The sequence below is a fragment of the Montipora capricornis genome, chromosome 8 (genome assembly GCF_036669925.1).
Source record: "Montipora capricornis isolate CH-2021 chromosome 8, ASM3666992v2, whole genome shotgun sequence".
NCBI classification, from domain to species: domain Eukaryota; kingdom Metazoa; phylum Cnidaria; class Anthozoa; order Scleractinia; family Acroporidae; genus Montipora; species Montipora capricornis.
The window spans coordinates 42,156,218-42,178,430 of record NC_090890.1 but is presented as its reverse complement, the minus strand read 5'-3'; the positions used below and the strand labels follow the sequence as shown (position 1 = coordinate 42,178,430).

General features: G+C 37.7%; 2 protein-coding genes across 2 annotated transcripts in view; one reads left to right on the top strand and one right to left on the bottom strand.

Annotated features, from left to right (window-relative positions):
* Window positions 1-3,638: 3,638 nt before the first annotated feature.
* Window positions 3,639-16,873, bottom strand: LOC138059251 (beta-1,3-N-acetylglucosaminyltransferase manic fringe-like). Its single transcript, XM_068904815.1, has 11 exons — window positions 15,858-16,873; window positions 14,928-14,976; window positions 14,494-14,536; window positions 12,985-13,047; window positions 12,402-12,525; window positions 9,032-9,058; window positions 8,562-8,644; window positions 7,968-8,038; window positions 7,516-7,610; window positions 6,878-6,963; window positions 3,639-4,118 (listed from the first exon to the last, which is right to left on the bottom strand). The coding sequence occupies exons 1-11, from the start codon at window positions 16,446-16,448 to the stop codon at window positions 4,055-4,057; spliced, it is 1,296 nt and encodes a 431-aa protein (XP_068760916.1). The 5' UTR covers window positions 16,449-16,873; the 3' UTR covers window positions 3,639-4,054.
* A 139-nt stretch (window positions 16,874-17,012) lies between these two features.
* Window positions 17,013-22,213, top strand: part of LOC138059252 (uncharacterized) — a 7,465-nt gene continuing 2,264 nt past the window's right edge. Inside the window, exons 1-9 of the mRNA XM_068904816.1 lie at window positions 17,013-17,055; window positions 17,333-17,434; window positions 17,558-17,642; window positions 18,860-18,903; window positions 19,405-19,456; window positions 19,958-20,043; window positions 21,283-21,326; window positions 21,678-21,824; window positions 22,171-22,213. The exon at window positions 22,171-22,213 is cut by the window's right edge and continues 14 nt beyond it. Of these exons, the coding sequence (XP_068760917.1) occupies window positions 17,028-17,055; window positions 17,333-17,434; window positions 17,558-17,642; window positions 18,860-18,903; window positions 19,405-19,456; window positions 19,958-20,043; window positions 21,283-21,326; window positions 21,678-21,824; window positions 22,171-22,213 (631 nt within the window). The 5' untranslated portion in view covers window positions 17,013-17,027. The remainder of the gene's footprint in view (window positions 17,056-17,332; window positions 17,435-17,557; window positions 17,643-18,859; window positions 18,904-19,404; window positions 19,457-19,957; window positions 20,044-21,282; window positions 21,327-21,677; window positions 21,825-22,170) is intronic.

Below are 22,213 nucleotides of genomic sequence, written 5' to 3'. Positions count from 1 at the left end.
ATGTCTGCGTTTTTCTCTCTCGTTCAAACATTCCGTCCACGCCTGCGTAAATGTTCTGTGGCTCTCCGAGACCTACCAATTCAATTACTAGCTTGCTGGTCTTTACCAGCAATTGACATTTCAGTTCACGATTCTACAGGCATAAACGTAACGTAAGAACCGTGCGTATATTTGAGGTGATTTTAATACGCTTGCGCGCTCCTCATTTCGCAAAACAGTACTGTGATCAAAATGGTTTGAAGTACTTTTCTTCTCGTTTGTGGAAATAGTAAATTCACAAAACAACCAAGATTCGATGATATTTTAACCCTTCTTAAAATTTTTTGGCGTGAAAGGAAAACAGATAGAAAATAATAACCTTTATGGAATTGTATGAACGATATCATCTATGCTGAAAAACGTCGCGTGCTTAAGCTCTAAGCGATATTAACCGAAAAAAATTTTTTTTAAACTTTATTGGGTTTCAATTATAATACAAGAATAATCTATAAAAAGAAAAATAAACAAAAGAAAAGATAAAACACCCAAATGGACGAGCACGAACGAGACCGTGGGACCCATGCGAGGTGCCCCCCAAATTGAAAATTCGATAAGAAAATCTAAAAAGCTACACAAATCATATGAACGTGTGAACTATGAGCGGTGGCAAGCACACGATCTTACAAGTGACCAAGTGCACGGGCATTCCACGTCAAATGTTGTACGCAAAAGGCTCGATACTGCATGGAGAAGCTACTTTCAGGCACAGATTTACAAGTAAAATTCCATAACTTAACAATGCTAGCGCTGTTAAAATATGAAACTTGAAATGCAGAGGTTTTACAAATAGGGGTTTTTAAGTTTAAAGGAATTACTAAGCCTAGTACGGCCATGAATTACAAAAGAAACGAAGCCATGTACATTTAGATCTATTTGTACATACAAATATTTATAGAAAATTGTTATATCTTTAAGCTCTCTATCATAAACTAGTGGTAACAAGTCTAATCTAATAAGTTTAACCTTATAAGACATTTCTCCAATGCGAGACCCCAGTATCCATCTAGTGGCTCTTCTCTGCACGCGCTCTATCTTGTCTTGTAGGTAGCTATGACTTGGAGACCACACTTGCGTTCCATAGCAAAGTTGCAATTTAACAAGGGACAAATATAATGTCCGTCTGACTGCTACATTTAATAATAGTGGGCAAGTACGCTTTAGAAGACCAAGTAACTTATTCGCTTTCGACACAATAGCATTAATATGTTTGACCCATGAAAGAGTGCTAGTGACAATGATTCCAAGGTCGTTCTCTTCAGCCATACGAGTGACTTGCACGTTTTTAAGGGTGTAATTATAATGCATGGGTTGTTTCTTGCGTGTGACTGTCAGGACTTTACATTTAGAGATGTTAAATTGGATGTTGTTAGATCGCGTCCATTCATCCATATTTGAAAGGGTGGTTAAAGGAGATCCTTTAAGGGGGGATTTGCTCAATAGTTATTTTGGGTTACCAGTTACTGTACACTGTTTAATATATTTATTTTATGAATGCTCTTGTAACAACCAATTTTTCAACTTTACAGTACCAATAAATGTTACTATCGATTTGATTTACACTAATTTGAGAAACCAAACCAAACGAAATGAAAGTAAAAATGCGCAATACACCTTAATTTGTCAGAAATTCCCACTTTTTCGTAGCACCGAGTCCAATGGATACAGTCAATCATCACTACGGCAAAAAATCGATCCGTGTCGCAAAATAGTAATGACACCGAAATTACCGTTTTGCGAAACGTTTTTGTCGTATTTGAGGCTATCTACGCTCGCACACACCTCTGCAAGGGTGCATGGGAAGGTAAATGAAAGTACTAGATGGAGGTGATGAAGGTAGAGTGAAGACAGATGAAGGTAAATGAACGCTGATGAATGTAGATGTAGGTAGTTGAAGGTAAATGGACGTGAGTGAAGGTAAATGAAGGTAAAGGAACGTGAACGGAAGGTACATTAAGGTAAATGAATGTTAATGAAGGTATATGAACGTGAATTGTAGTGAACGTAGATGAAGATAAATGAACGTGAATATAAAAGGCAGATGAAGGTAAATGAAGGTAAGTGAAGGTAAATGAACGTGAATGAAGGTATGCTATGGTAAATAAATGTCAATGAAGGTATATGGACGTGAATGAAGGTATATGAGGGTAAGTGAAGGTAGACGAACTGTAAATGAACGTGAATAAGGCAGATGAAGGTAAATGAAAATATATGAAGGTATATGAAGGTATATTAAGGTGATTGAAGGTAGACGAAGGTAAATGAATGTTAATGAAAGTACTATGAACGTGAACGAAAGTATATGAAGGTAAGTGAAGGTAAATGAAGGTAGATGAACGTGAAGGAAGGTATATTAAGGTGAATGAAGGTAGATGATTGCGATTGAAGGTAGATGAAGGTAGATGAGGGTAAATAAGGGTAACTGAAGGTAGATGAAGGTAGATGAACGTGAATGACAGTAGATGGTGGTAGATGAACGTGAATGAAGGCAAATGTAAGTTAATGAAGGTAAATGATCGTGAATGAAGGTTTATGAAGGTATATGAAGGTGGTTGAAGGTAGATGGAGGTAGATGAAGGTAAATAAACGTGAATGAAGTTAGACGAACGTGAATGACGGTATATTAAGGCATGTGAATGTGAATGAAGGTAGATGAATGTGAATGCGGGTTGAGGACCATGAGTGAAGGTAGATGAAAGTAGATGAATGTGAAAGGAGGAAGATGAAGGTAGATCGATGAAGGTAAATGAAGGTAGAGGAAGGTAGATAAACGTGAAGGTAGATGGGAATGAAGGTGAATCAAGGTAGATGAAGGTAAATGAACGCGAATCAAGGAAAATGAAGGTAAATGAACATCAATGAAAATATATTAAGGCAAACTGATGAATATGAATGAAGGCAAATGAATGCAAATGAACGTGAATGAATGTAGATGAAGGTATATTAAGGTAAATGAACATGATTGAAGGTAGATGAAAATGAATGTAGCTGACGGTAAATGAACGTAAATGACGGTAAATGAACGTGATTGAAGGTAGATGAAGGTATATGAGAGTTAATGAATATGGTTGAAGGTAAATGATGGTAAATCAAATGACCAGCAGTGAACGTATATTAACACGGATGATGATAAATTTTTATAAATGGAGGTAAATAGATATAGATGAAGGTAAAGGTATATGGATGACTTAATATTGGGAAAGTAAATAATTTAGCGTGTCTTACGTAGTTGGGGACTCGTGGTGGGTATACCATGTGGTACATGAGATCTTTGCCAAACTGCGTTTACACACTGAAATTTTAAGTCATTGAATGGATGATATCACGTTTCCCTCGATCCATCCCTCTGAACTCCAGTCCAGCAGTTTTAAACACTCAAAGAAAACAGCCTTTCGATAAAACTAAAAGCTCAAAATTTTGCCAGGCAGGTGTTAAGAAAACACACTTTCAACATCTGAAGGAAAATAGGACGTGATTTTTTATCATAACACCACTTGAAATTGTCAAATCGGCAAAAAATCGCATGATAAACGTAACTTGAACACAAGAAAATCGCAACAAGATCGAGCGTTTGTTGCAAGTAACGCAAATGAGTCTGAGGAGCAATTGGAATTTTTTATTCATTTCAAATATTACAATATTTTAAATATCATAATATTTAAACAACAAATATATACGCAGGACTACATTATCCTAACTTAAAGAGAGGATTAAGTTCCCGACTTAAATAAGGCAACAGCCCATCCGAAAGGTCTCAGTTGTGTTTGAATCATCGAATACAAAAATTATTTACAAAAAACCGTAAGAAATCTGACAACCAATGTATAAAAGTGAATGCCTGTATAAAAAATACATTACAACGATGGGTGAATAAAAATCTCAACATCTTCAAAACCAAGCGGTGACAAAAACGACCTTTACAGACTATAAACAAATAAATAAAAACAGTTTTTTTTTTAAATAGCGATTCTTTTCTAGTCTCGAATAAAGACGTTCCTGCTGTCTTTTATTTCATCCTCTATTTTTCCGATTTCGGACACCACCTTGTTCCAGGATAAAGGAAGCAATGAACAGACTTAAACCTGTTTGGGGGAAAACAGTATTAAATGATAAAATATTTAACAAAATTATTATTCGCCGAAGGCGAGGTGAATAAATCATCGACATTCAGTATAATTAACATACTTTAGGTGATTATTTGAAAAATATGCAAACAAAACAATTGACTTATTCGTCTGTCACCTCGACAAAATGGCTTGCGGCCATTTTGAAAAAACCGCTTAGGTGATTATCGCGTAATAATCACGTCAACGGCAACCAATCAGCGCAGCGGGAGAATTTTCAATAATCACCTACGTGATGATACTAAAAGAAATTATTCATATTCATAAGTTATGGGTATCATATTGTTGGTTTTCACTCACGTGACCAACAACCATGTTTTTCAACGAAATATAATATTTTAAAATAACTGCAAAAATTCTTGCGCGCTCATTGGCTAATTTTTATTGTCAATAAGCGGACAGACATTTATGCGATAATGACGCGATATTGCTCGCGTCAGATTGAAGTTTCTCGCATTTTTGCCTCGCTTTCTTCTCGCGTTTTGACTTAATTTTTATCCCTCTGCCTTTTTGTTATTGTAAAAAACAAATTGATGTCAGTTTTTCATGCGTCTGTTCTGTTATTGATCATGAATTTCGTCATAACATTGTCAAAGTAGTCTGCGGATGACTCGACTATCGCCTCGTGGATCCACAGCTACTTTGACAATGTTATGACGCAATTCACGATCAATAACAGGACAGACGCATGAAAAACTGACATTAATTTGTTAACTTGCACAAATCCCATAATACACCTCTTTTACCCCCCAAAAATCTGCATAGGCATTATTTTCGACTTCTCTTGGGACATTTTCATGTCCCAGAAGAAATTGCAAACAATGGTTATGCAAAAGTTTTGGGGGGTAATAGAGGTCTATTATGGGGATGTGCAAGTAATGAATGCTGCGAAGGCCATTTTAATCTATTGTTTCCATGACCGCAGGGTTCATTTTTACACCAACTGCCCAATACGGTGTCGTCCCTGAAATAACCACGCAGTATGACACAGAGTGGGAGCCCATGAGTAGGAGCGAACAACAGCCCTATATTCATGTCACAGCCTTTTCACAGCCCGATTTTTTTTCTCGCAACTGCTTGAGTTGCCGCTCAAAGGCCCACGTTCACCTACAAGCATTGCGTCCCCGTGAAATAATTTTCATAGATGAAAATCCCGCCAAAGCTGAAATTTATCCAATCGGATCGCTACGATATGCAATGCGACTTTCCATAACAGAAACACCCGGTCGAAAAGTCTGTCGGTTGAAGGTGGGCCTTTAAGTATGGGGCCTACTAATTCAATGGTATTTTTGCACGGTTTACTGAATATGCGGGATAAGCAGACCACAAGTGTTATTGAAAACCAAAAAGAAAATTAGCGGTAACCACGCATTTTTAAGATTTAAAATACAAAGCTATGTATCGCGTTCTTTTCCAAATTGAAGCTTAATTATATCTAAAAAATGCTTGGTTCCCCCCCCCCCCCACCCCCCTATTTTCTTTTTGGATACCAAGAGCACTTGCTTGGTTCTGCTTCTCCTCATTGTTTTGAACCACGCAAAAATATCGCTGTATTAATAAGCACCACCCATAGGGAGTATCTCGAGATGCGCAGAACGTATGCGCAATAACAATAGTAGGCACAGTCCTTAACGACGATGATCTTTAAGTGCTTGTCACCATTTGTTTTTTAATTTCAGGAAAAAAAAACAAGAACCCTCCGCTAAAAGTAATTCTCGAAAATAAACCGGTTTTTTACACTTCCAGACATTTTTTCATGTGCTGTTTTGACTGAAGCGACGAAGTCCTGGGCTGATGACGAAGCTGAGACAATGTGTTACAGGAAGTGACAGTATAAGTTCTCTTTTGTATTACAAGATAATCTATGAAACCAATTTACACTCCACTCACATTTCGCTCACATTTCACTACCAACAAAGCGACAACTTACTCCTGCTACGTCACAGGTCCCAGTCCCCCTTTGCGCTCGATCAAATCTGGGTTCCCAGACTTGAAAGTCAATCCTCGAATAATTTTTGAAAAAATTTTATCGGCACTTTAAACTCTTGCAAAAACAGTATTGTATGGTTAAAGCTAAAGTGAAACTTTCCTTAATCGCTCCAAAACAAGGACTGGACCAAAAAATCTGGCCCTTTCTGTTGTGTGTAGGTAATTCCAAATACAATTTGCAAGTGCAATATATGATGTATTTCATATATATCTTTCAGTCATAATTACTTATCACGGGAAGTTGTGAACTCAGAAGTGACCAGCTCCCAACGTCAGTGGCTTCATAGCTCAGTTGGTTAGAGCATCGCACCGGTATCGCGAGGTCGCGGGTTCAAATCCCGTTGAAGTCCTGAAAAATTTTCAGGCTTCTCGACGCAATAGAAATTTGCACTCATCACTGCGAGACAACATGGTTTCATTTGATACAATTGTACTTGTTAATTGTAACTGATGCAGTAGCAGTAGGTCACGAGCGTGAGGATAGTAACTTTCTTCAGTGGGATAATTTCACAGGTGAGTGCCAGCACAACGGCATTTTTTCCCAATTCATTAACTTTCTTTTTCAAATCGCACGGCCGCCATATTCAGTGATCACCTAGCGCGGGGTGATTACGTCATCCTTGCGCAATCAGTAAACGTTTAGAAATCCCTCATGCTAAACAAATACAAATTCTAACTAATTTAGAGACAAATTGGTGTGAGCATAAATACGAAGTGAGTGTTCCCACCGGCTAGGATCGTCCTCGATGTCAAAGGGTCCATTGATGCCTATACGGTTATCATGTCCGCCCAAGATGCCGTGACTAAAGCTGATCTGAAAATTGATGGGGAAACGAGCAAACTTTAGTGCATTCTTACATCAGCATTTACAGTTTTTGTCTAATAAAACCCCTTTCTCTTCTGGAATATCCTTCTCATCTATAGAACTTCTCAGAACCATACCGTCTTTTTCATGGAGGAATACCACTGTCTGACATATAGCATCAGTGGTTGGACCGCAAAAACACTTTATGTACCATTCCCGCACCGTCTTGCTAAGAGATAATCGCAGTTATGAGCGCTACTTCAATATAACACCAGCGAGATGCAAGCCAGAAAATTTTCGTTCATTCCGCCGCTGCTAAAAGTAGGGCTTATGGATGCATTGATCACTTCGAGCCCGCAGCTCCAAAATATATGACTTACATTCTGTACTCCATACGTGCCCTTTATTTACAGTTAAGCTAAATCAGACAGAGTTAGGGAATCTTACTGTTAGAAAGCTCTCTATTTGCTTAATTCTCGCGCGAAATGCACACGCAAAAACACGAGTGAGATCTCATGAGCTTCCTCGCTGGCTAATACCAGTTTAAATAGCTTTACATACCTGTTCACTAAATTCATTTTCACCTAACAATGAAAGGGCTTCTAAGTGCGAGTGGAAAAGTTCCGATTTCGTCAATTTTACAGCCAGAAGAACTTCTGCAAAGCAACCACATATATGTAATCGTTTTGCGGTTTACAGAGGAAGTACAACTTGCTGTCAAGAGTGTTGAATAACCTAAAATAAAAAGCTTCAAACTTGACAGAAGATTATTAAGAGCCCAAGTCTAATAAGCACTAATCTTTTTTGCGAATGGATAAAAAAATGTAAAAAACATGCTGGAAAGCAAATCCCAGGTGGAAGAAATTTCGCTCACGTAGCAGTCAGTATTGGTGAAAACGGGAAAAATGCGAACTTCATCACTAAAAAAACCAGCAACGCAATAAAACAAAAGATTGACACCTACAAGCTAGACTTTCTCAAGTAGTTAAAAAGGAAAAACATAATTCTCTCACCGCTGATAAATCCCATGGTGCAGTCATCTGGGAGTCTTACTCGCTCGCAGCTTTCTTCGAACTTCCCATCACTGTAGAAAAAGTACAGACAGAAGCACATATAAATTCTTCTTCTCGAAAGTTTTGGTCGGATGGACTTTAACTTTAACTTTAAATAACATAATTGCCTTTAAATAAATTTAATCTGGCAATGAGTGGCAGCAATCAAATTGCAAAACCTGCCTTAAAGGCCGCCAGGCTATTCTATGATCGAATTGTACGCGGAAAGAAGGAGAACTCAAATGGGTTCACTGCGCACGCTAGCTGCCTGTATCTCAAATCGTGACCCCTGGTTCGCAAGGAGCCAGGGACGTTTTCAGAAAGAAAGACGATTTCCACCAAATTTTAATGTATCTTATAAATCATCTCTAAGTACTTACTGTCCCTACTGACTTTTAAGGAGAGTGGCAAACCAGTTTGTTCCAAAATAATCTAGAAAATCTTAAACATAAGGACCACTCTCGTCTTTGCGTAGGAGCGAGAAGCAAACAGACAGGGAAGTGCGAATAAAAAATAGCAACCAAGACTACGACAGCTCCCTGGAAGTGTATATACCTGACATAAGGGATCATTTTGTTGATAAGAGCACGACTTAAACAGAATCCAGCTCCTCCTGTTGCAAACCAAAACTTCTTTTTCTGAAATTAAATAAAAATTTTTCAGAGCACAAAACAGGCTGCATGGAGATTAAACTTAATCGCTTGTTACGAATGGTGGAGACAGCTGTTTTCCTGTTTTGTTTTTTCGTTTATTGAAATCTTTGAACTATTCATAGAAAAGTTACGCTGGCTTTGGATAAAATGTCGACTTTTGGTGAATATTAGTGTGAACCATAATCGAGCCTGCGGCCCTATGCCCCCCAATGGGGACCATAAGGATTCATGATGATGATGATTAATCGAGCCTGGATCTAACAAGCATATGACGTCACGCTCGGCAGTGGATCCGATTCCTTCTCTTGAGGACATCTTCAGAAAAGAGAACTTAGATTTGCAGATAAAATTTTAAAAAAAGAAAGTTCTCACCTTATTTTCGTCTAATCTATCCCAAGCCTAGAAAAAAAGTGACAAGTCAAAGTCAAGGACGATTAATCAGATAGATGCTGAATTTCTCAAACGCTTGGAACTTAGTCGCAACGACAACAAGAATAATTTTTCCCCTCTTTTAAGCTGATTTTTAAATTATTCTTACGTTAGGCCCTACTTGACTCGACTTGACAGAGATTAGAGGAAAATTGAGACACATGATGTCACTAAATCCTGCGTTTTTTTGTATTGCATGCAGTAATTTTGCCTTTTCGTTCACCATTAGTGATCTGTTATTAATAGTGTCGACTATTCGTAGTCTTAACGATGATTAATCAATAGTCCATGAGGCGAAGCCGAATGGGCTATTGACCCGTGGCCCCGTGGCCCTTGAGGTCGATGGGTCTAATTGTTTTAGTATCACCCAACTAGTCGGACAGAAAAGGCAATAATAAAGTTAGCAAATGCAAGTTGAAGAAATATTTATTTGGGAATAAATCGAAAGAAAGCGTAACGCTTTTCGCTACTCGAGGACTATTAATAATAGTCCTCTAGTAGCGTAGCCAATCAAAATGCAGGATTTGCATTAGTCCACTAGTTGGGTGATACTGGAAGTCGTAACTGTAGAACCATTTCTGCAAAAATGTGACGCAATGCGTTATTCGTGTGTGGAAAGATCATTGTGCAAAACGGTTTGGCCCAGTGGGTTGGCTAAAAGGAGAGAGAAAAGGATAATGAGGTGAAGAGCAGAACATAGAAGTCTGAATTGCTGACAACCAAGAGATTATAAAGGTAAGAGAAGTAATCCCTCATACTGGCCCTATTCCCATCGTAATCCCTGTTAAGTTATTTTTAGATCTCCTGCGAGATCCGGTATTCCCACGAGGGTTAACTGATAGCCAATCACATGTCCTCATTTTTACCAATGTTGACAGCTAAGCGAATTCCCACGCAATGATCGCGTCGTTCGCGATTTACCGTCAAACAGAAATGGCGGAGGATGTTGAGACAAACGCGTATGTACATTTTGTGGACGAACGTGACTTGTTGACTTCAGAGTTAAGCGATTACAATGACTTATGTTTTGAAACCTGTATCCTGGAAGGAACGAGTTATGTAACCGACAGGATTTTGTACAGAATGGCAAATGGAAGACTATAGTCGATAAGTACGATCTCTCTGACTTTAATATACGCATTCTCGGTTTCCTTTGCGGGATTAAAATATGATGACTTAATTCTTATATGGTGATAAAGTAGACAGATAGAGCTCAACTATAGTACCAAACATGAAAGGAAAACTTGAATCAAGTGTCCGATAAAATTTTTGAACTCGTGTTATCGGATTCAAGTGAATTTGCAAAGCACGTATGTTAAATATAGCTGTCTCCTTAAAAAAGATTTAACACGGTTTCGTATATGGCACAACCTTGAATGTAGTATCATTGAAAACTAGACAAGTAAGCGATTTCAGTTATAGATGTTTGAAACCTGTATCTTGAAAGGATCGAGTTTTATAAGCGACAGAATTTTGTAAACATTGGCAATTCGCAGACTACAGTCAACAAGTAATATATCGCCGACTTGGTTAACGCGTTCTTGATTTTCTTCGCGGGATTAAAATCTGACGACTTAATTCTTAGATATTCATAAATTAGACAGATATCAGAAATGAAAGGAAAACTTGAACAGACAGTGCGATAAAAATGTATGAACAAGTGGTATCGCATGGAAGTAAATTTGCAAAGCACGCATGTTATACCTGCATCTTTCAAAATTATTAAACTCGGTTTCGTACATTGGACAGTGTTGAAATTGGTGTCACTGTAAACAACACAGTTAAGCGATTTGAATTATACATCTTTGCATCTTGTATCTTGAAAGTAACGAGTTTTATAGGCGACAGAATTTTGTACACAATGAAATATCGCGGACTACAGTCACCAAGTAACATATTCCTGACTTGGTCAACGCGTTCTCGATTTTCTTAGCGGACTTAAACTATGATGACTTAATTCTATGACATTCATAAATTAGACAGCTAACGCCTTCAAACAGTACCACACATGACAGGAAAATTTTAATTGACCGCACGATAACTTTTTTAAAACCGTAAGATCGGATTGAAGTCAATTTGCAACGCACGCGTAAAATATAGCTCCCTCTTACAAATTATTTAACACGGTTTCCTACATTAGACAAACGTGAAATTGGTATCAGAGTGAATTATACAGTTAACCGATTTCCATGATATATGATTGCAAACTGTATCTTGACGGAGACGAGTTTTGTAAGCGACAGAATTTTGTAGACGATGAAAAAGTGCGCACTAAAATGGACAAGTAACGCAATGCAACCAAGGTAAACATATCTGCGTCTGACAAATTTATTTAACACGGTTTGATAGATTGGAAAATTTTCAAATTGGTATCGCTGTAAACTAGACAGTTAAGCAATTCCAAGGATGTACGTTTGAAACCTGTATCTTGCAGACAATGAATTTTATCAGGCCATGAAACTCAATTTTGAAAACGGTGAGTGGCATCGTACAGAATTTGCTGCACTTTCCCTCCTCCACGAAACTTCCACGTAACGCGCGAGGTAACATTATCCGCGGGAAAATTGATATCATCTAAAAATAACCTAAGAGGGATTACGATGGGAACAGGGCCAGTATGAGGGATTACTTCTCTTACCTTTATAATCTCTTGTGACAACTTATTGCGGCCACTACAGAGTTACCAATCTTAAGTTCAAAGGAATGAACGTGAGGGTGACGAATAATGTTACGAGCGAGAGCCGACAACAGAAGAAAAAGAAAAGATGAGAAGAGAAAAAGAAGACAATGGGTAAAGCAGGCCGCTGCTAAGGAAGTTCACCACGGTTCGGGAGCCGGCCAGGAGAAAGGTGTATGGTTTTCATCGAGGGAACTCGAAATTGCAAAAAATTGTAATATTTAAAACGTCGCTAAATTTCATTGTAAAGGCACTTAACATCAGTCAAGTAGCATTACAGTAAATAAGTTTTTACTTTATGAAGTAGGATTCGCTCTGACGAAGGGCTAACGCTCGAAACGTCAGCTTTTAGAATCTCTGTACGGTGGCCAATTTACATTATCAACTCCGTTGATAAAACCAAATTTTTGTATACTAATTGTGGTGTAGGTTGCTCAGTTCCGATTTTTGTGTCACATGCTTCGTGTTAAATTATTCATTTTTATCCTAACTTTTATTGTGTCGGTTTTGCCGAGGTTTTTTCTTTCCCGTTATTGCCCCAAACGTAGGAACACTCACGTCACACATTTGCATGCATCACGTGTTGCACTTGATCAGAAATTCCCCTTTTTACCTTGTTCACAAAGTGTTCTTTACCTCCATTTCTTTGACTAGGCTGGGTTTCCCAATGTATACATCCTTGTTCGAGTTAAAATTTCGCAGCGTCTTCACCAGTGCTGGTACATTAACGTAGTTATCGTCATCAAAATGGCAAAACCACCTTGAAGTGAAAAAATAAAATGTTTGTATTATTAATCCCTTAGCCTGAGCAGGGAGGAGTAAGATTTAAATGAGAGAGCGAGAGGGGGCGAGGCAGGCAATAGTATCTGAAAAAATCTTTACTGAATGAACGCTCCAGTTTATCGGTTACTTTTTCTACATTTTATTCATTTTTTTCTTCTAAACAGATTTACAGGAATTTTTACTTATTTGTGCTAGCTTCGATCCTACGTAGCTTGAAGATTCCCCACCGCCTTTCAAGTTATTCTGGCATAGCTACAATAGTTCATCAGGCGTTCTTAGTAATTTTACAGGGAATCCGATTTAAGATAAGGGATGAAATTTCAACCCAGGATACTTTTGAATATTGAATTCTAATCTCTTAATTCGTCTTCGAACTGATAGCATTAAGGGTAAAAATAGACAGCCTGAACTGAAATTATGTGAGGCTACAACTCACTTCGTCTTCATCTTTTGCAGGAAAAAATTAATCTCGGCCTGCATCTTGCAACAAAGTTTTGCCCTGCGTGAAAATAAAAATTGAAAAACAAACGTTTATTAAGAACTTCCCAAAAGGAAAGACAAATCACAGCATTTTTTTCCCATTTTCTCAGTTGCTAAGGTTGTGCAGTCAGGGTGTCAAATTCACTTTGTGATTCGTTTGGTTTTGTAATCGTTTAAGGACGGTGCCTACTAATTAAAGATATTTTCTTCCCGGTGTGTGATTATGCAGGAAATGTAGATCTTAAAACAAGTGTTATTGAAATCCAAAAAGAAAATTGGGGGTAACCACGCATTTTTCCAAGATAATTGATGAATAATATTTGTAAATAGCTTTAAAATGCAAAGCAATGTATGGCGTTCTTTCTCAAATTGAAGCTTAATTATCTCTCAAAAATGCATGGTTACCCCCAATTTTCTTTTTGGATACCAAGAGCACTTACTAAGATGTACTTTCTCTGGATAGTTTTAAAACGTGCAAAAATATCCCTTGGTCCCTGTATTAGTAAGCATCACCGATAGGAAATCCGAGTATCTCGAGATGCGCAGAACATACATACATATGTATGTTCTGCGCATCTCGAGAATAGATTGGAATTCAGTCCCCAAGACTGCATGAAATGGTGATGGTAACACAACAATCTATTCTACTCCATTTGGACTACATTTAAAAGCATTTAAATGCTCTGAAAGTGCACACAATTTACTTATAAGCTGGATTGAATTATTTCATCCAAAATACCTCTGATGTCCTGCCTGACATGTGGTCTTAATCAGATGCCCCCTAAAATTCCCCCCAGAACGTATGCCCAATAACAATAGTAGGCACCGTCCTTAATTAATAAGTGATTAGTTCAGTGATCTTGCACCACTTACTTTCTCAACCAATAACTGAGAAGCAAACAAATCACACCAAACACCACTTGCGGATTCACTTCAAAGTCCAGGCACTAAATGCCTTTGATGACAAAGATTTCACAACGATACTCCAGGAGAAAGAGTATCCACATGTTCAAATATTTTGATAGTATACCCTCCAACACAGATTCTACAGTTGGGTAGTCACTGCCTGGCACATTGGTCATGAACAATGTCTCTTTCCCCCTCTGCAATAAATTGCATGGGGGCTGAGTTGCAGTCAATCTCAACTGACTTGAGGGTTATTCTCATTACTCCACTTTCCTCCCTCATCAAGATTGACTCTCCGCTAATTACATCTAACTGCAGTGCTGTGTTCTGACATCAAACATGGACATATAGCTACTGCCATAGGCGAATTATGCATGCTTTTATCCTGACGTTGAGAGCTGCGACCTTTGGAATTCAGTCCCCAAGACTGCATGAAATGGTGATGGTAACACAACAAATCTATTCTACTCCATTTGGACTATATTTAAAAGCATTTAAATGCTCTGAAAGTGCACATAATTTACTTATAAGCTGGATTGAATTATTTCATCCAAAATACCTCTGATGTCCTGCCTGACATGTGGTCTTAATCAGATGCCCCCCTAAAATTCAAAAATTTTAAATATACAAGAGGTTAACAAAAGAACTTCATAAATTCCAATAGCATGTAATTTTGTCAGAGCACACATGTGGAAATCAACAAAATCGTGCGTAGCTCCATTTGGCCAATTTAAAAATTAAGAGAAGCACACGTCAGCTTATTAGCAAGACAAACAGTAACTGTAAAATTGTTTTATATAGAATCGTCAGGCCTTGTTTGAAATTATCAAGGTTTTGCAATTTGGATCTGCTACCCTATTTGGAAAAAATATTGTACCCTGTAATTTGTCCACAAATTCATCAAGAATTGTATAAAATGTTCTCACTCTGGCATATGGAAATTCCACCATAGTCTGAAAAAATGCACCAATACCACTGTTAAAGAATACTCACTTAGACTTTCATTCACTTTAGCATCTTCTAGATCTGTAAAAAAGAAAATCTGATACAAAGAAGAAAATAATTATATGGATGTAAACAACAAGACAACAGTCCCTGATCAAGCTTTTTTTATTGATAGATGCATAGTCTCCTATGCAGCCGTTCTTTGTGTAGTCACACAATTAATGCTCTTCCCCACTCATTAAGACACTGATGACACAAAGAACGGTTGCATAGGAGACTAATAGATGCACTACCTGATTTTATTTCACCACCTTTACAAGACGTCAAAATCAAATAAGGGAATCAGCTGATAAATGACTTTTTTTCCCTCAACTAGCTGCTTCAGGGAAAAAATGAAAGCAGCGAAATAATCGATGCTACAAATTCCCAATAAATAAAGATCAAATAGCTGATGCTATCCACTCCATTTGGATTTACAAATCACTTTAGGTGACCTCTCAATATTAAATCATTAAAATTTAAAAAGAGAGAAAGCTAGTGTTAAACATAATGTAAGAAACTGTGTAGGCATTATGCATTTCTTAAAAGGTTGGGCAAGAAATTACAACAGGTAGCCAGCTGAGCAAAAGTGTACAACACAGTGATAGCATGACATGTATCACAGACATAACAATATTGTCTCATATCAGTATTTCATATTTCATCTCAACTGTTAGATGATTAATGTCATGATTGTCTCCCTTCCCCTCCAAACCCACCACTCACCAAAATGTACAAACCTCGACTGCTTCAGAAAACCAATGTATTTTTAAGCTTTTGGCCCTTGAGAGTGACACTTAAAGATTTTACTCTGCTAATCACCAGAAAATTTCACAGGGCAGTGGAGTACCCCTTAGGGCGTCAATTTCAGAAACCCCAACCACTTCCCCTAGTTTTCATTCCTTCGCCACTTGGTCATGTAATTGTTAGTCTACTTACCTGATCTGGAGCATTTTGAAACCACGTCTGCCGCAAAGTATCTACTCGCGTCCTATGAAAGTCCCCAGTTGTCTTAACAGATATAAAGATATCTTTCAGTTCTGTAAATTCTGTCTCCAGGACATAATCTTTTGTAATCTCATGCCCCACCGGAGAATAAGCTGATTTATGTCCGCCTTCTTCCTGTGTGATCACCGCCGATGATAAGCTGATGGATTCATTATTTCGACCGATAAGTTGCAGTGGATTTCGAAAATTCCTTCCCGTCATTGGCAATTTTGTTGATTTCATTATAACGTTTCCCTTGTAATCAATACTGCTGCCTTTGCCGCGGGCATCATCCAATTTCACGCGACCGATCGCGATAAACTTCAAATTTTCTTCCATCTGTACATGTTCAACATTTTTATTTTGACTCTGAAGTCTTTCGCGAGATGTGATCCTGTTCGCTCCCCTCATTGTACTGCTATCATGATCAATTGGCGCCAAATTGAACTCCACATGTAGAAGCAAGGAAAATATCACCTGTGCTGCGATTGCAAAGGAGATCCAGGTCAGCAGCTTGAAGCATTTTCTCCTCGGAACGTACATCACACCGAAAGAAACAAATTGCTAAAAGCAATCCAGCTTCTCATGAAATCCCAGAGAAGATACATAACCAAAGGTACAATCCGACAAAATCATTAAGAGCCAAATGGCAATGCTATGGGCATTAATATGCTTTTTCAAACAAATCAATTAAGTCTCGTACGAGCTATTCATTAAGTCAAAGATCAAGTGAAACTCCAGATGTGGTGACGATAATTTCAACACCGCCTTTCCAACATTCAACAGCGGTCCAAACAAGTCCCGAACGAGACGATTTGTCAATTGATTTCGGTAAACAGTTACTTGATACCACTTGTCGAGCGTTTTAACTCGCAACTCTTTGGATCTGGACGAGATGTAAATTTGTGCAAATTCCTCAGAAGTCATCCAACTCTATGGTAACAGCTGAAGTCTCGGATCTAAAATTGGCATCATTATAACGGGTCTTGGTCACGATTTTGCACTTTTTGTCAAACCATATCACAGTCTTCACATTGCAGAGGTTTCACAACGGTTTTTGAAAATTTACCGCGTTTTTTGGCCAGTGAAACATCGCGGTTTCTAAAGTTATGCACAGGCTTCATGAGGCGTCACGCGTACTTACAAAAAGGTTAGCTAGAGTGGGGTTAGCAAAGGGACGGTCCTAAAAATAATTTTAGTTCATATTCATGCAACCCTTAACTCATGTTGCTCTTGCTAACATTGACAAGTGTAGGGAAACAAGAGTGAAAAGAAAATAGTCGTGCCAATCATTTGGCAAAGAAAATTTAACTGTGGATTTCTTTTGTATTGCCCACTCCACCCTAAAAGTTTATTTGACAGCTTTTCAATACAGGCACGCGCATTTGAAAGTAACACGTGTTTGTCTGTCACATTTCCTATCACAGAAATGGAGTCCTCTAATTTACAGTTAGAGGACAAATTTGGTGATGAAAAGAATCCGAAGAAACGGAAATGGAAAGACGCAAGCCTTGAAGAAGAAGATGGTGGTGGGTTGAATGTTTTTGAAACCAAATGATTTCATCTGTAGTTGAACCATAGTTAGTAGAGGGGACTATGGTTGAACTTTGAAAAAAAATTGTTCACATTTTAAAACATTTCTAATTGATCAGATGACTGCTTAAACAATCTCTCCTCCACGTTGCGAAACGTTTGTAATTGCTTTGGTGTAGGAGGTCTTTACAATTCAAAGAAGAGGTATGTTAAAGAAATTAAATAGCAAAACGAACCGGTGGTACAAATCGAAGGAGACCATTAAAACTTAATTAACACAATGCCAAAATCAATTCAACTGACCAAACAACAGGGGCGAAATATGTTGACCAACATTATTTTTGTTATGCACCAGCCACAGATCGTTGTTTTACTGATACAGAAACAACCCTAACCGTTTATAAATGCTAACATTAGGCCTAAAAACGATTAGGCCTAAAGGTAGCTTTAATTAATGTGTAGGAGGACTCTTTGTGTATTTGTAAAACGATGACCTGTGATTAACTCAAGTTGTGACCTGTGACCTGTGTTTGTACTACCCTGGGTGCCAGAGGTTCTATTTTTCTTTCACGAGGAGCGAGCGGTTAAAACGGAGTTATCGTCATCAAAATGGCAAAAGTGAAAAAACAAAAATTTATGTTTATATTAAAATCCGTCAACCTGAGTTTGTACCTGCCACAAAAGAAACCAGATGATAACTTAATGACAAAAACTTTCAGAATTAGTCTAAAGAGCAAAATGAATTAATGTTTGGACCAAAACAGTGCCCTAAAAGTTATCCATCCCAACAAAAACACAGTACAAACATTTTATGATACGAAAGTGTTTTGTGATGTATGTTTAGCAAAAGGGGCAAATTATGCATGGACACTGCAATAGTTATTATGGAGAGCACTTTACAACCATGAAGGCAGACCCAGTCCCACTCTGTCAAGGCTTGCATTACAAGTCCCGTGAATAATCTCTGCCAATGAAAGAAAATCATTACTGTCCCCACACTCGGAACAATGCAGAGTTACAAAAGCAAAACACCACGGCCATGTCCCTGTTATTTCCCCGCTTCGTCCAGGGGTTCAGACTATGTTGCCCTATATACTTAACTGATTTGATTTGTTATTGGGTGAAAGGTTGAAACTGCCCCTCTGGTTTCCCATAAATTATCATCATTCTCGTCCATTCTATTCCATTTTCCGAGCTCTTTCCCTGTTATCTACTCTTTGCTGTAGTACAATGCACCAAACCCTATAGGTTGTCATGATGGTATCTCATGTGATTCAGCTCTAACTCTGCTCCGAACAAAGTTGTCCAGGATGCTCAATTAATTTTTGGATAACTCCCCCTCCCCCCCCCCCCCCTCCTCTTCCTAGTATCTGTGGGTGTAACAGATGAAAATGACACAATATTTCTGTGTATCATTGCAGGAAGATAGAGAGTACATTTGGTCGTCTGTTACCACTGAGTAGTGGTAAGGTGGTAGAGTTTTAATTTTCATTTCTTTTTGTGGGGAGCAAATTATATAATTTTTTTTTTTTTTTAGCCAATCCAAGTTATTGTGTGGCATTAAATTTTGGGGTCTTGACAAATGGCGAGTCACACAAATCTTGCATTTAAGTCGAAGCACCCAATTCAAATAGTGCTGACAAAATGAATGCAACTTTCTGAAAACAAGAAAAACTAGTTTATGGGAGAAAAATACTGGTCTCTCTCAATTTCTTGCATGGAAAATTATTAGTTCTACTAAAAAAAGATGCCAACTTGCAAAAATAACTCTGACAAAAATGTTGTGCCTCACAGTAAATTCTATACAACCAACATTATTATCAGTTTTGGTCACGTCACATTTACATGAAAACAAACTCTTATTTGGCTTGAAACATCATCTCAAACCCTATAGATATACATATATATATATATATATATATGGACACCAGAAACTAAAATCACCTCAAAATATTATTTCCTGTAGACTGGAATCTTGGAGATAAAATTCAAATGTTGTCAATGGATATGAAGCAGAGGTATGTATTCAACTTGGCCATTATTCATATAAAATTTAGAATGCATGGAAGTATTCACTTGGATTCAGTGCAGTCTACGAGTTCAAATCGCTAAAACTGCTGTACTACCATTTTGTTACAATTTTGTTACATTGTTTTATTATACTGTTCAGATCTACATTCATTAATTGGAATCAAAATATATTAGATCTTTAATGCAAATGTACATTGTACGGTGCATCACTACAGGGGCAAAAGCTAAGATGTTCACTTGGACGAATGGTGCACAATCAAAGGCCCCAATACCTTAGTCAAGTGCCATTCAAGAGCAAATCATAGCAACCATATCCAAATAACTCAATAGAGAACCTGTTCACAGACCACATTTTATTTTATTGCTTGAACACCTGTGGCCTATTGCTAAAAAATGGTTAGGCAACCATAAAATCCTAAATTTTTGCAGATGTTTTGGATATATAATTTTTTACTATCATTATGTTAAGTTTCCTATTATGTCATCAGATATGGAAAGGAATTGTCTGAGGTGTCTTTTCGGCTTTTGGGCCTGATGAAGCAAGTGTCACAACTGTTTAAAGAGCTACATGGAGGTGATTGTAACTGTTCAACTGTCTGGCGTTAGCTGGAGTATAATTATCCATACTGGCATGCTTAGAGGTGAAAAGGTTGAAGAGGAAGTTTTTTAATGGATAGAGAAGTGATACGGGTAGCACAGGAGACTTGGTGATTTATTGAGTATCCATGAAACTCCCAAAATAAATGTTACCCCCAGTACGGGTCACCTATTAGACCTTTCAGATGAAAGCCACTTTGTACTTGAGATCAGTTTTTTCATAGTCACCATAGCTCTGTCACCAATATCTCAGGCAAGGTTGGTCGACACCAAAATGAATCTTTAGGATCTAAGAGGTTACGGTGGCCCACAAGGGATATGCTACAAATTAAATAAAGTTGCTGCAAATTAAATTAAAATGCTTCAAATTTAAAATAGTTGCTGCAAATTAAAAAGCAGAAAATATGTGCATGCACATTGCAATAATTCTTTTGTAAATGGTTTGAACCCAGGAGTCATATCATAAAGTAAAGTACGATCGTCCGGGTGAGTGTAGTCCTGAGAAGGACTGTTTGAGATGACATTGACTGACGTTTCGACAACCTGAGCGGAAGTCATCTTCAGAGTCAAGATGACTTCCGCTCAGGTTGTCGAAACGTCAGTCAATGTCATCTCAAACAGTCCTTCTCAGGACTACACTCACCGGACGATCGTACTTTACTTTATAATAATTCTTTTGCGAAACTCATGCCATAACATCGTGTCACACTCTTCCAAGGCTCAGCATTCCTCGTTCCTTTAAACGTGCATCCTTGACTTCTGTTTCCTCAAAATGTTTTGAACCGTCTTGTGGAACAGAACGGGTTTCAGCATCTTTGAAGGGCATCACGCACTATACAATAATTTGCAATACACATATCCCACATGTAGATATTTTTAACCAGACTCTCTTGAGACACATCTTGTTCCACTGTTCTCATTCATTTTTTAATTTGTTTGTTCATTCATTTAAATTTATTTCGTTTTCATCTTTCACCTTTGGTAATTTGTCTCTCTTGTACCATTCTGTTCAAGAGATACCGTAACAATGTCCTTGTTCAGCAGTTACAGAGCTCCAGCTATTATGTGGTATTCAGTGGCAAGGGAAGTAAAATATTTGACTCCTTGTTCAAATGAAAGTGCGCCTGGTCATACCACCCTGTGATGTACATGTACACGTAAGCCGTTTAACTTGAATAATTTCAGATCACTTGCTATTTTCCTTTTATTTCTTCAGGGAGAAAATTTTTAAAGGACATCACGATGGACATTTTCCTCAAGGTGCATGTGTTGGTGTATTATTCAGTATTGAGAGAACTTCTTTTCAGCCAGTGTGCCCGAAGTTTTATTCCCTGGCTCCATGTAATCTGTTGATTAAGTTTTGTTGTCTTCTTTTTTCCCCTCTCATAAAAAAGACAACATAATTAATTTTAGAGCAATGATTATTATTATTGTCCATTATTCATTATCACTGCAATCAAGAAGTTTTGCTGAATTTAAAGAGTTAATTTAATAATTTGCGTTGTAGAGCTGTTGTAAAACACTCAAAAATTGGCTGATAATGCCGTCAAAACTACCAGAATGCAAAAGTGTTTCCAAAAAAATCGTTAATTAATTTGTTTGTTTTGATAGGATGTGAAAACAAGGCCATCATTACCCATACCAATTCAGTATGTAGAAATTGGTCTTTGGAAACAAGTCATGCAGATTAACCAACAGATTTGCCACCAAATGGAGGAAATGGACAAAATGGATTTAGGATCTTCTGATAAGAAAAAAGTGTGAATCTTCATGTTCCTAGAGTGTTCTACTTGCTCTCATAACTTATGCATATGTTGTGGTTCAGAATGCAACGAAGGTTAAATAATATTTAACAATTTCAACTTTGGTTGACTGAGATTGTCACTTTTTTTATGTTTCGTTTTTATGTTTTATTTGGAACCCCACAACACAAAAATCTTTTCTGTTCAACTGGCTTAACTGAAAGTCATTCCAGGAAGTACATGTACGCTGTTGCAAACTCATACAGAAATTTATTTCTAAACAGGATGGTTATCGGTACCTTCTTTTGTTACTCAGTAAGTTTTACCAAACTTAAATGTTTTTTTTTCATCTGCACACGTAGGAAAATGTAGCTGAACCAACAGAAGACCAAACAGATGTAAACA